The 13671-nt window shown below is 43.6% G+C and overlaps 1 protein-coding gene across 1 annotated transcript in view; it reads right to left on the reverse strand.

Moving 5' to 3' along the window:
- ADAMTSL1 (ADAMTS like 1) overlaps positions 1 to 13671 on the reverse strand; it is a 529587-nt gene that overhangs the window by 213974 nt on the left and 301942 nt on the right. Inside the window, exons 14-15 of the mRNA XM_088837881.1 lie at positions 10983 to 11284; positions 3490 to 3619 (exon numbers count right to left, since the gene is read on the reverse strand). Coding sequence (XP_088694007.1) covers positions 3490 to 3619; positions 10983 to 11284 — 432 coding nt within the window. The remainder of the gene's footprint in view (positions 1 to 3489; positions 3620 to 10982; positions 11285 to 13671) is intronic.

Below are 13671 nucleotides of genomic sequence, written 5' to 3' on the forward strand. Positions count from 1 at the left end.
TAGCACTGATACCAATTATCAGCACAAAGCAGCAACAGCAGCAAATGCTCCTGCCTACAGAGCCATGAGGAGTTATGGGATTATCTGAACAGGACCTGGTGACCTCGGATCGTTTTGTATAGCTAGTTCATTTTACAAATGTGGACACAGAAGGGGCAGGCATCTTGCTCATTGCCACATAGCTAGTGGATGGCAGAGCTAAAACGAGAACCAGGGCTTCCTGATCTGGTAGCCAAGGCACCCAGAGGCTGTTGTTCCTATATCCCTTCTGCTTCTTCCTATATAGGAGGCTGTAGTCAAATAGAGGGGGTCTGGATTTCTTGCCCATGCAGTTAGGTCTTAAATTCACTGATAAACAGTGAGGTCAGGACACAGAAGTGGGCAGACATAGAAAAAGAGTTTTCTCAGAATTCCATGCATTGGATCTAGGGTTTTTGTGGCCCAGCCCTTGACTCTATTTTACTGGCTGCTGTTCTCACGGGTGACGTGCTGCTCCAAGCAGTGGCTGACTGATTTTCTGGTTGCCTTAGAGGATATGGCACTAATGGTCCCCTTCAATTCTGAACTTAAAGAGAGATCAATAGACAGAAAAAGTTTTCAGATCAACAGACAGAACAACTCTGGCGATGAGCTTGAGAGTGTCACTGTGGGATTGTATGCCCTGAAATAATCTAATGAGGCCTGCAATCTGTATCTTCTAAACCCCAAAGAAAGGCATCTAATTGACTGAGATCTTCACGACCCAGATAATCAAGATGGTGTGATCACTCACCTAAAGCCAGACATTCTGGAATGTGAAGTCAAGTGGGCCTTAGGAAGCATCGCTATTAACAAAGCTAGTGGAGGTGATGGAATTCCAGTTGAGCTATTTCAAATCCTGAGAGATGATGCTGTGAAAATGTTGCACTCAATATGCCAGCAAATTTGGAAAACTCAGTAGTGGCCACAGGACTGGAAAAGGTCAGTTTTCAATTCAATCCTAAAGAAAGGCAATGCCAAAGAATGCTCAAACTACCACACAATTGCACTCATCTCACATGCTAGTAAAGTCATGCTCAAAATTCTCCAAGCCAAGCTTCAGCAATACGTGAACCATGAACTTCCAGATGTTCAAGCAGGTTTTAGAAAAGGCAGAGGCACCAGAGATCAAATTGCCAACATCCGCTGGATCATGGAGAAAGCAAGAGAGTTCCAGAAAAACATCTATTTCTGCTTCATTGACTATGCCAAAGCCTTTGACTATGTGGATCACAATAAACTGTGGAAAATTCTGAAAGAGATAGGAATCCCAGACCACCTGACCTGCCTCTTGAGAAACCTGTATGCAGGTCAGGAAGCAACAGTTAGAACTGGACATGGAACAACAGACTGGTTCCAAAAAGGAAAAGGGGTACGTCAAGGCTGTATACTGTCTGTCACCCGGCTTATTTAACTTATATTCAGAGTACATCATGAGAAACACTGGGCTGGAAGAAGCACAAGCTGGAATCAAGATAGCCGGGAGAAATATCAATAACCTCAGATATGTGGACGGAGAAGGCAATAGCAAGCCACTCCAGTACTCTTGCCTAGAAAATCCCATGGATGGAGTAGCCTGGTAGGCTGCAGTCCGTGGGGTCGCTAAGGATCGGACACGACTGAGCGACTTCACTTCACTTTTCACTTTCACACATTGGAGAAGGAAATGGCAACCGACTCCAGTGTTCTTGCCTGGAGAATCCCAGGGACGGGGGAGCCTGGTGGGCTTCCGTCTATGGGGTCACACAGAGTTGGATACGACTGAATTGACTTAGCAGCAGCAGCAGCAGCAGATATGCGGACGACACCACCCTTGTGGCAGAAAGTGAAGAAGAACTAAAGAGCCTATTGATGAAAGTGAAAGAAGAGAGTAAAAAAGTTGACTTAAAGCTCAACATTCAGAAAACTAAGATCATGGCATCTGGTCCCATCACTTCATGGCAAATAGATGGGGAAACAGTGGCTGACTTTATTTTTCTGGGTTCCAAAATCACTGCAGATGGTGATTGAAGCCATGAAATTAAAAGACGCTTACTCCTTGGAAGAAAAGTTATGACCAACCTAGACAGTATATTAAAAAGCAGAGACATTACTTTGCCAACCAAGGTCTGTCTAGTCAAGGCTATGGTTTTTCCAGTGGTCATGTATGGATGTGAGAGTTGGACTGTGAAGAAAGCTGATCGCCGAAGAATTGATTCTTATGAACTGTGGTGTTGGAGAAGACTCTTGAGAGCCCCTTGGACTGCAAGGAGATCCAACCAGTACATTCTAAAGGAGATCAGTCCTGGGTTTTCATTGGAAGGACTGATCTTGAAGCTGAAACTCCAATACTTTGGCCACCTGATGCAAACAGCTGACTCATTTGAAAAGACCCTGATGCTGGGAAAGATTGAGGGCAGGAGAAGGGGACAACAGAGGATGAGATGGTTGGATGGCATCACCAACTCGATGGACATGGGTTTGGGTGAACTCCGGGAGTTGGTGATGGACAGGGAGGCCTGGCTTGCTGCAATTCATGGGGTCACAAAGAGTCGGACACGACTGAGCGACAGAACTGAACTGAACTGAATTGACTGAGAAGTAAGGCAAGCAGTATTAGCTTGACCAGAAACCTATCATTAATCCCTAGAGGCAACACATTGCTTCTTGTGTGATACTCTACAGAAACACAAGAAATATCCTTCAGTAACAACAACCGCCTTCTCATCTAGGATTTGATCTGGGAACATTCCTCATCCCATCAGCAGACTTGCAAGACTGGCTTTGGTTCTTTAAATGTCTCACCTTGGAAACCAGAATCATAGATGAGATGGTTGAGCTTCTACAGAGAGTTCAACAAGTATCTGAAGGCAAGTCTCCCAAGACATCATAAAACTGTGTGGATCGAAGCAGTGACTGCACTGATGAACTAAAACTCAAGGTTGGATAATAATGAGACCCAGGCAGGGGTGAATAATGAAATGCTCTAATTGATTTTCTGCATGTGAAATGACACACACACACACTCCAGAGCATGCTCTAATGAATCTGCATGCTGTGCAGAGGGATTTCATGGTGGCTCAGTGATACCACCCAGATCCTTCCATTCCTGCAACCCACAAGCCGATCTGTTATGAGGGTGGGAGGGCATGGGACACAGGCAGAGAGGTGGCAAAGACCCTACCTTCTGTGGTCAGTTCACATTCCCCTGGGGAGAAAGCATCAGTGGGGCCCGGCCACATTCCAGCCACACCACAGGGCTTTTCCTATGTGCACGGAGCCTTCTGGACCCTGAGCATGATCACTGGGCTAGAATTCCAAAGCCCTGGTTTCAATTAACTTTAAGTGGATTTGACTAAGAGTTTGAACTGATGCTAATTGGTTTTCAAAACACTGGGTAACAATAAGCATTCTGATCTTGCCCACGGACAGACACACAAACCCCATTCTGAACACACTCCTGGGCAGCAGGGTGGCTGCTGCACCCCTTACCTTGCTGGGCAGGGATCCAAACTGCAGGATTTCAGAAGCTGGGGTGGCCGCCGGCTGGTCACGCACAGGTTCTCATCCGCGGGCTCCCGGGTCTGTTTGTTCAGGCAGCTCACCACAGCCTCCTGGACACCTGTGTACAGACGACACCATCAAGGCCAGAGCAGGCGTGTGGGGGGTGAGCAAGTGAAGACAGGCAGCTGGTGGGAGGTCTCTGAGACTGGGAGGACTAGCTGCGTGTCAGGCAGTTGAAAGCTTGGGACTGCCCATCTCATCAGGCATCAGTCTGTCTGGAGAAAGCACTCAGGAGTTTGTGCCCCTTAAGCCGGGCAGCTCCCCCATTTGGGGGGAGGCTGCTACCAGGACTGCTGAAATGCTTGAAAAGCTACCACCCAGCTATATAGCTGCCCATGCTGAAACAGGATAATTTAAAGCAGAAGGAGAGCAGGGTGACCAAAGTAATGACCCCAAGACTTCACACATTGTATTTTAATCAACAGGGGATGACTGTACTTGGAAGGCAGGCCCAGAGCCACCTTGGAATAGCCAGCAATCTGTAAACTGCTATGCTTCTGGGGCCTTGCATCCAGTGCTTTTCTGGTTTCCTATTGATTTTGGTTCATTTCTTTAATGACATAGAGCTACTTGGGGGGCTTCCCAGATGGCAAAGAATCTGCCTGCCTTGCAGCAGACCTGCAAGAGTTCCATCCCTGAATCAGGAAGATCCCCCAGAGGAGAACACGCCAACCCACTCCAGTATTCTTGCCTGGAGGATCCCATGGACACAGGAGCCTGGTGGGCTACAGTTCACATGGACACAAAGAACTGAACATGACTAAGCAAATAACACAGGGCCACTTGGGAAGTTGGAGCGAAGAGAGAGAACAAGACAAGAATGATGGCATTCATGGAAGACAATGTTCCTACCGCTACCCACATACCCCTGACCACAGAGCTAGTAAAATAGGAGTTTGAGGAGTGACTGGCATATAGTCACTTGGTGGGTTTTCATGGGGCAGAGATACATGTAACCTGGTAATACAGTGTCAAGACATTTCACCCTGCTTCCCACAGTCATGATAGCAATAGGAAAAATTCATAGAGTGAACATTATTAGCCAAGTATTGAGGCAAGGAGCTTGACATGCCCCATTCAATCCTCTCAATAACTCCACAAGACTCTACTTTATCCCCATTTTACAGATAAGGAAACTGAGGCTTAGAAGGGTGAAAAGACTTGCTAAGCTTACAGGTGATAGACAATGAAGCGGCACTGGCTGTGCTTTAGCACTGGAGCTTTAATGACTGAAAACATTAACATTTAAAAATACTATGAGGCTGTTATATTTGCTGGAGATCTTCAGGAATAACCTAGACATTTCTCTGGAATCATTTCAGCAGAATTCAGTTGAAAGAAGAGAAACAGGACATTCTTGATAATTTGCTGTTAGTCATTTATAGCTATATATGTGTGTGTGTATAAGCATATTATATATATATTTATATATTCAGATAAAGATATCTGTTGTTAAACATTTGTATATAGTTATGGCAGAGTATGTGACAACCCATAAAATTAGTTTTATATATAAATACACATACACTTTCTTTTTACAATTTTATGCCTTGCTTCATTCAGTTCAGTTCAGTTCATTTCAGTTGCTGAATCGTGTCCGACTCTTTGCGACCCCACGAATCACAGCACGCCAGGCCTCCCTGTCCATCACCAACTCCCGGAGTTCACTCAAACTCGTGTCCATCAAGTCGGTGATGCCATCCAGCCATCTCATTCTCTGTCGTCCCCGTCTCCTCCCGCCCCCAATCCCTCCCAGCATCAGAGTCTTTTCCAGTGAGTCAACTCTTCGCATGAGGTGGCCAAAGTACTGGAGTTTCAGCTTTAGCATCAGTCCTTCCAATGAACACCCAGGATTGATCTCCTTTAGAATGGACTGGTTGGATCTCCTTGCAGTCCAAGGGACTCTCAAGAGTCTTCTGCAATACCACAGTTCAAAAGCATCAATTCTTCGGCGATCAGCTTTCTTGCTTCATTAGTTAGTACCTAAATATAATACAACTGACCTATCACTTATCAGGCCTATTATTCTCTTCCTCCTATCCTATGCTCCCCAAAGAAGTTATCACTCCGATCACAGGCTCATGCTTCCTTAGGTGATGTTACACTGACTTAGAAAGGTCACTCACCAAGACCATCATTTAAAAAGTGACATTTTAAAGTCAGAATCAGAACTGCCTTTTTTTTTTCAATTAAGACTGACAAATCAAGCATAAAAAATACTGTCACAGTATTTACCCTGGTGCTGTGAATGTCAGTTTTCTTTTTTTTTTTTAGCCATTTTATGAGCTTTAAAAATTTAATTTAAAACATATCACAGCCAGTTCAGGGTGGAGCACTGGAGATTTATGCTAGACGTTAAAGATATTCCATCATATTCTGGAATGCTGACTCCAGGGTGTTCTCCTGGTTGCAGTTGGGATGAGCCTCTTGAAATTCACGGTATGATAATATGGCAAAACATTTCATAAGAAATTATTGATATCATTTTTGATGCTTCCCATGGGAATAGTCTGGCATTATTAAGGTCGTGATGACAAGGCGTGGACAAGGTGAACTACTCCATTCAGAATCTAGAACTGTGATTCTGTTCGAAATTAAGGTTTCATTTCATTTGCCAACCTGGTAGTATTTCAGAGATTTGAAATGTTGCTCTAAAATAAAAGATATTTTGGCTTTAGTCAGCTATCATAAAGCTCATGAATTTGAGTTAACAGTACCTGAAGGAGGAAGTGATTTTACAGCCTTTGTCTCCTGCCTCATATGAAAGAGCTTGCTTTGGGGGGAGGGCCATGTGTGGAGGGGTATATTAAGTGATGTGACCCGTTTCCCCTTTGTGAAGCCTGGTTTGTAGAACTGAGGTCCTTCCAAGCCTGCATGGAATGGGGTTGCAAGGGTTAAAGTCTATACACAAGAAGTCTGAGACACATGGAACATGTTCACATGACTCCAACCAATAATCCTAGCTCAGGTTAAAAATCACCTTTGGGGTAATTAATTGCTGAGATTAAGAAGCATTCCAGAGTTACTACCTTCTTCTAGAAGGATGGCCTCATGATGGTTCAGGGGTCTGTTGTCATAGCATTCCTGGGTGGGGTCTGGGGTGGTGGAGCCTAAGGGCAGAGCTCTGTGTAATGAAGGAGGATCTGGGACCAGCCCTGTGGTCAACACAACAAGACATTTTTGTGGCATGAACGAATGAGATGCCTAAAGGGCAATGGCACCCCACTCCAGTACTCTTGCCTGGAAAATCCCATGGAAGGAGGAGCCTGGTCGGCTACAGTCCATGGGGTCACTAAGAGTCAGACACGACTGAGCGACTTCACTTTCACTTTTCACTTTTACGCATTGGAGAAGGAAATGGCAACCCACTCCAGTGTTCTTGCCTGGAGAATCCCAGGGATGGGGGAGCCTGGTGGGCTGCCGTCTATGGGGTCACACAGAGTCGGACACGACTGAAGCGACTTAGCAGCAGCCTAAAGGGCAGGGTATTCCAAAGCACAGTGTGCAATTTGGGCTAAGGTGGTAGGAATGGGGGCCTGGAGGAAGCGTGAGAGAGCAGCCTGGGGATGGCGGTGTGGGAAGGGGAAGAGGGAAGATGTCTGAAAACTTAACCTGAGTTCACAGTATACTTGGCTCAGGGCAGTCAGGCTGGCTTGAGAGAAGTTAACTTATCAAGTGTGTACTCTTTTCCAATGGGATAACTTACTCGCCCAGAAGGACATTGTAGACCAACAAAGAACACACACTTACCAAAGATCCTTTCTGATTCTGAGTTTTCTTTCTTGACAGAGCAAAAGGAGAGGATCGGGAGGAAAAGGAAGCAAGAGGGAAAGGATTTCACCTTTTAATATTAATACTTGCTGATGTCAGCTTCAAGTCTTCCCTCAGCTAGACTTTAATATCAATTTTACCATTTAAGAGATCAACATAATAAAGCTGTTCAGGTTCAGATCTGCTGTCCTTGACTACACCTATCCATTCACATATGGGAAATTAAAATATAACCAGGAGATGATAGTGGGACCCAGGACACAGGTCTGAACAGATTAGGTAGGCCCACTTTCCATCTTCCAGAAAATGGAGTTTTCATTGTTTATATTTCCCAAAATCACATATTTGCTACCTAATATTTGATGAGAATTCAGGAAAATGCAGCCACCAGCTACAGCCTAAATTACTAACGGGTTCCTTCTGGTCACTACTTCTGCTGGGTGAAAGGTAACTTCTGTGTTTATCCAATTTCATCTTTTGAGATGTCAAAAACAATAAAATTAGCATAACCTCAAATTGATTTAAAATCTGTTAATCCTGCACATTTTTGATTGGCTTCAGCGGAATGATTAAAAATATCTTCAGCCTTGTGGGTTATATTTTGGTGTAAGATCAAAGGTGACAATACCATAAAATGTTACTGCCAAACAATGACTTCAAAATACACACATCCTATACCCGGAAACAACCTAGATTGTCCATTGACAGAGGAATGGATAAAGAAGTTGTAGTACATGTATACAATGGAATATTACTCAGCCATAAGAAGGAATACATTTGAGTCAGTTCTAATGAGGTGGATGAACCTAGAGCCTATTATAGAGTGAAGTAAATCAGAAAGAGAAAAACAAATATCCCATATTAACACATATATATGGAATCTAGAAAGATGGTACTGATGAACCTATCTGCAGAGCAGCAATGGAGATTTAGACAGAGAACAGACATGTGGACACAGGTAGGGAAGGAGAGGGTGGGACGAATGGAGAGAGCAGCATGGAAACATATCCACTACCATACATAAAACAGAGAGCCAGTGGGAATCTGCTGTATGACTTTGGGAGCTCTGACTGGTGCTCTGTGACCTAGAGGGTGGAATGGGTGGGAGGTGGGAGGGAGGTTCAAGAGGGAGGGGACATATGTATACCTATGGTTGATTCATATTGATGTATGGCAGAAACCAATGCAATACTGTAAAGCAATTATCCTCTAATTAAAAATAAATAAATTAAAAAAATTTTTAACATACATGTCTTGTATACTGAAATGATTTTTTAGTGTATTTGGGCATCATATGGATCATATGACCCAAGCATATTTTCACCACTTTGGCATTCTCAACTTTTAACACTTTAGGCATAGATATATTACCTTGGCACAGTGACACAGCTATAGGTAAGCATGTGCAGTTGTTGACAGTTAAAGACCTAAGACATTTCAGGAACTTTCCCTGCCTTGGATATAAATGATGTACACTTTATGTTATACAAATATCTCCTCAGTTCCTATAAGCATAGATCAATTGTATATGAAGCATACAAAATATTATTTCCAAATCAATATATTCTGAAAACATTTAAAATGAAAAACAGTTCACACACTCAGTGATTTGAATTTTATCCCCCTGTTTAGCAGAAAGGTTAGAATCATAAAGATAAAGGTATCTGGTTATTTACATATTCCATTAAGGCATCATTTTCCCCATCTGCTCATAAAGTTCCACTTGACTTAGAGAATCATAATAAAGGAGAGAAATAATTTCTTTCAAGGCACATTTGTTTCAGACAAAAGATCACGATCGTTCAGTTCAGATGATCATGGAAACTGGGGATAAACACACACCATCCGAAATCCTGAGTACTTCCTTATATTGCAATGAAGCAACTGCAGCCACTGGCTATGTTCTTTCCATCTGACCTTTTAACTTGCCTGGGCCCAGAGATCATCAGAGCTTACTCAACATTTCTCCCTCATTAAACATGGAAGAAAAGATGTCCTCATTGTGAGTGGCGGGTGCCCCCAGCAACATGGATGAGTAGAGTTCCAAGAAACTGTCTTCCAGAATCAGATGGAAAATTTTAGGTTTTAAAATAACAGACTCTCCGTGAAAACACTTAAGAACTCCAGGGTCTGAAATTGGAAGACTTAGAAACAAACGAGAACCTCAAGGTCAAGACTATTAAATGCTTACAAAGTGACCTGATGGAGAAAATTGATTCTCTGCTTGTACTTGTTCCACTATCCATTCCTTTTCAACTACACATGAACAATTTGGGCACATGTATTTTTACATTCCCAGTAATGACAAAAGATGCTTTTATAAAAGAGTTTCCAAGATGTCATGGTTTAGAAGACATTTTAATATAGATATTTTTATACCAGTTACGAAAGAAACTTTGCTGGGAATGCAGATCCTTAACGTGACAAGAGGGGTTATTGACAGCTAGGGAGGGAGATTTGACGGGAAATCAGCCAGCCTTTCCTTACCTATCAAAATCTCTCTTGGGAGTATATATGGGAGTTAGTAGCCATATGGTGGTGGTTTAGTCGTTAAGTTGTGTCCGACTCTTTGTGACCCCATGGACTGTAGCCTGCCAGGCTCCTCTATCCATGGGATTTTCCGGGCAAGAATACTAGAGTGGGCAGCCGTTTCCTTCTCCAGGGGATCTTCCTGACCCAGGGTTGAACCAGAGCCACCAGGGAAACCCAGTGACCATACGCATCTAATGTATTTTCTACAGTAGTAGAAAAGATCATAATCTTAAAGAATTAATTGTTGACTTGAATACCTTCTTCTCCCACTATGGTTTCATCAGTAACACCTGAAATAGAAAAATCACTGACTCTGTTATCACCGTGGACTAGACCTAAGAGAACCAGATTAATATACATGGAAACACTGAACATTATTTAAATAATATTCATTCAGTGATAAAGCTTCAGGAAGTCTCTAAGTGCTTAAAGAAGTGAGTTATGATGCAAGGACCCTAGACAAAGAAATAAACAGCAGGCCTAGTCCCAAGTATCACCGACTAGATGTGTGAGCTTGAAAAAAATCACTCAGCCCTCTGTATGTCAGTTTTCGCATCGATCAAATGGCAGTGGGATCAGGCTTTAATATTTAAACTCCTTTCCAGTTCCAGGTAACCTCAGTGGTAACTGTCATTATACATCCTCTCCATTTGTCAACAGATATTACTTTGGCGACCAGCTGAGAAAGTCAGAGGTGGCGTACTCTGTCCTTGGGAACAACAGACGGTTTTGCTGTGTTTGATCTGGGTTCATACCACATGCACTGAGGCAAGGGCATAGGCAAATAAAACTGAATGTCAAGAGCATTGCCAGGCCCGTGTCAACAGTGTTTCTCGGTCAGACACACCGAGACACAGTGTAAAATATCAGAATGACAAGTAAAAGTAAAAGCATTACTTGTGCCAGCTGCTCAGAGCTGACAGTCTAAGAGAGACAGGCCCAGAGAGAAGTACATCTGCGTTTCATTCCGTTTGCTGGAGGTTTAGAACGGTTTCCTCCCCCTAGGTAGCCTTCTTGGACTAGAGACAATCCATCACGTGACGCAACTGCCCGCAGAGAGAAGCTACAGAGAAAGGCCAAGAAGGTGGCAGTGATCTGCGGCCTAGCCCCTTTCTTACCTCCTCCACAGGACTCGGAGCACTTGGTGAAGCCCTCATACTCCCAGTCGTAGAGCTGGTCAAAATCCTGCAGGCCACCCAAGAGGCCATCTGTCTCGTCCAGGTTAACTTCGGGAGTCTCCCCGTGGCATGGTCCTGCGTAACAGGGGCGCTGGGACTCTGGCTCGGGTCCTCCACATTCGTCAATGGGCAGGTCGGCCACGGACTGAGAGAAAGACAGCAGCACCTGGCACCTGACTGTGCGCACCTGGGTCCCCACACCGCAGGTGACCGTGCAGGCCGACCAGGCCTCTGGGACGAACCTGCAGTCCGCAAGCAAACAAGAGGACAGGATGAGAAGCCCCAGGCAGGAGACTGCAGGCACCGGGAGGGGCCACATCCCACCTGCCACTGGGGCCCGGGGCCGTCTCAGGGCTCTGCCACCCTGTCCTGTCCTGTGCTGGGTGCTTCGGTGCAGCCCATGAGCTCAGCTGCCAGTCTCTGGATTGGTTTCTTCGGGAGTGTCACATGAACCCCCAGCTGGAAGATATTCCAGCCACAGACCACCTGCTTTCTCCCAGCTTTGCACCCACAGTGGTGGCTCTTCAGAGCAGGGAACTGATTCCTTCTCTCTTGATCTAAATTCCAGCCCTTGTGCCTCCTGCGAGATGCTGGCTATTCTTACAGCAGACTAATACTGATACTAAAAACTATAACAAAGTAAGTCCTTAGAGATATTTAAGGAAGTATATATATTTTTTGTTTTAGTCTGGATTTCAGATTCTGTAACTTTCTTTGCTTTTTTGCTCAATGTGCTTCCCAAGATTTATTTATATATAGAAGGAGAAAGAGGGTTTTTTTGTTTTTAAGTTTCCAAGAATGGAGCAAAGCCTTGTTCCTCACACATTCTTTGAATTAGTCTGGCCTGCCATTCTTTTTATATCGGAGAGAAAAGCCTTGCTACAAATTTAAATCCACAGGCATGTCACTGTAAACGAGGGGTTTTGCATCCATACATGTTTGTTCGACAGCCTCTAGTCCCTCCCCACCAAGCGAAGTCACATTAACGAGAACTTCCCTGAGTTTCTCTAGAATGTAGGACAATATCCAAATTCCAAAAAAAAAAAAGACTGTTTTCCTCCAATTAATCAACAATTGGAATATCTGCAATGGCCTTGAGAAGTATCCAGGGGAAAAAAGCCCTGAGGGCACCACTAACATTTTCACAAAGTTAGTATAATAATCTGGAGAAGGACTTTGGAATAAAAATGTTTAAAAATTTTTTTCTATGATCCTACTGCTTTTGCACTGGGAGTCGTGCTGCAGGAGGCATGCAAACCTGGTTCTTTAACCCTGATTCTGGCAGAAAAGGAAAGAAGTGATAAGAAGGTTATAGCATTAAGCCCCAGCAAGTGAAAATGGTTCCCATCTAGTTTAGGGAAGCTGAAATTCTAACAGGAAATTGATCCAAGTTTTCAAACTGGAAGAAGCAAAACAAAGTTGTGGCCGGATCCTGGTCTGTGTCCTGAGCAGGGAGACTGAAGCAGAGACCCAGAGCCACGGTGTCTGAGGCAGGGAGGGGTCCCCTGATGAACGATTTGACACTTGCTACCTTTGAAGAGCCACCCCCGACAGGAGGATGAGGGTCATACACAATCATGTCAGGAAGGTGGATTAAGGAAGAAGCATCACCCCAAATTATTCCCAAGAAATTCTCATCACAGGGTCGCCTCCCTCTTTCATTTTTTAATTCCTGACTCCATCTTCTGGCACCTTCAGAACATGGTAGGAAAAACGCATCCAATCAGATTAAAATATCTTTCTCTCTTTAAATAATGCTACCCGTAGCCGTCTTTTCGGAATATAAAACCAAACTCTGCAATCAAAATAGTTTTAACCCTCTTATTATACATTCACATCTGTCTGTCTGAGTCCTGGGACAAAAATCATAACAAAATATACAAGCACTGAATTTTACAACCTAGGCATAGACAGAAAGGAAAATATACACCATACTATTGTATGTATAAGAGAAACCCAGAAGAAAGTGAGAAGTCTTTAAACTTTGACAACAGTGATGAATACCGCTTCTTTAATAATGTGGTCCTGAATTTTGTTTTCAAATAAAAAAGATGACAAGAACTCAGAAAGAACAGTACCCTATTAGCTTTTCCAATCCAGTAAGGATTACTGCTCTGTCAGCTATAATAGCCCTTTTCAGTGACCAATACAAAAGACTAAGAATCAGATAGATTTTTTGGTAAAGAGCCAGATAGGGAAGATTTTAGATTCTGTGGGCTATGTGTGTGGGTCTTTGTTGTTGCAGAACAACTCTTGTGAAAGCAGCCACAGGCAATATGAAACAAAATGAGTGTGGCTGTGTTCCAATAAACCTTTATTTATAAAAACTGGGGTGGGGAATGGGAAGGGAGATGGAAGGGTCTAAGTTTGGCCTATTGGGTTGCAGTCTTCCAACTCATTCTATAGAACATTTAGTGGATATGTCAAGCACACTGAGATTCATCAGTTCCCTCAAAACTTATTTTAGGCATCTGTCTCCATCTTTTCCCACATATATAAGCTTATGAGAATGACAAGTAGCTAAATTGATTTATATTTTATATCCTAGATTAAAAGTGAGTCCCAGATGAAAATCTAGAATGAAAGGATGCACAAATGAAACCCTCAGCTCTCCCTGCCTATAACATGA

Source organism: Moschus berezovskii, chromosome 7 (genome assembly GCF_049115385.1).
Source record: "Moschus berezovskii isolate FMDL1 chromosome 7, NW_MosBer_1.0, whole genome shotgun sequence".
NCBI lineage: Eukaryota > Metazoa > Chordata > Mammalia > Artiodactyla > Moschidae > Moschus > Moschus berezovskii.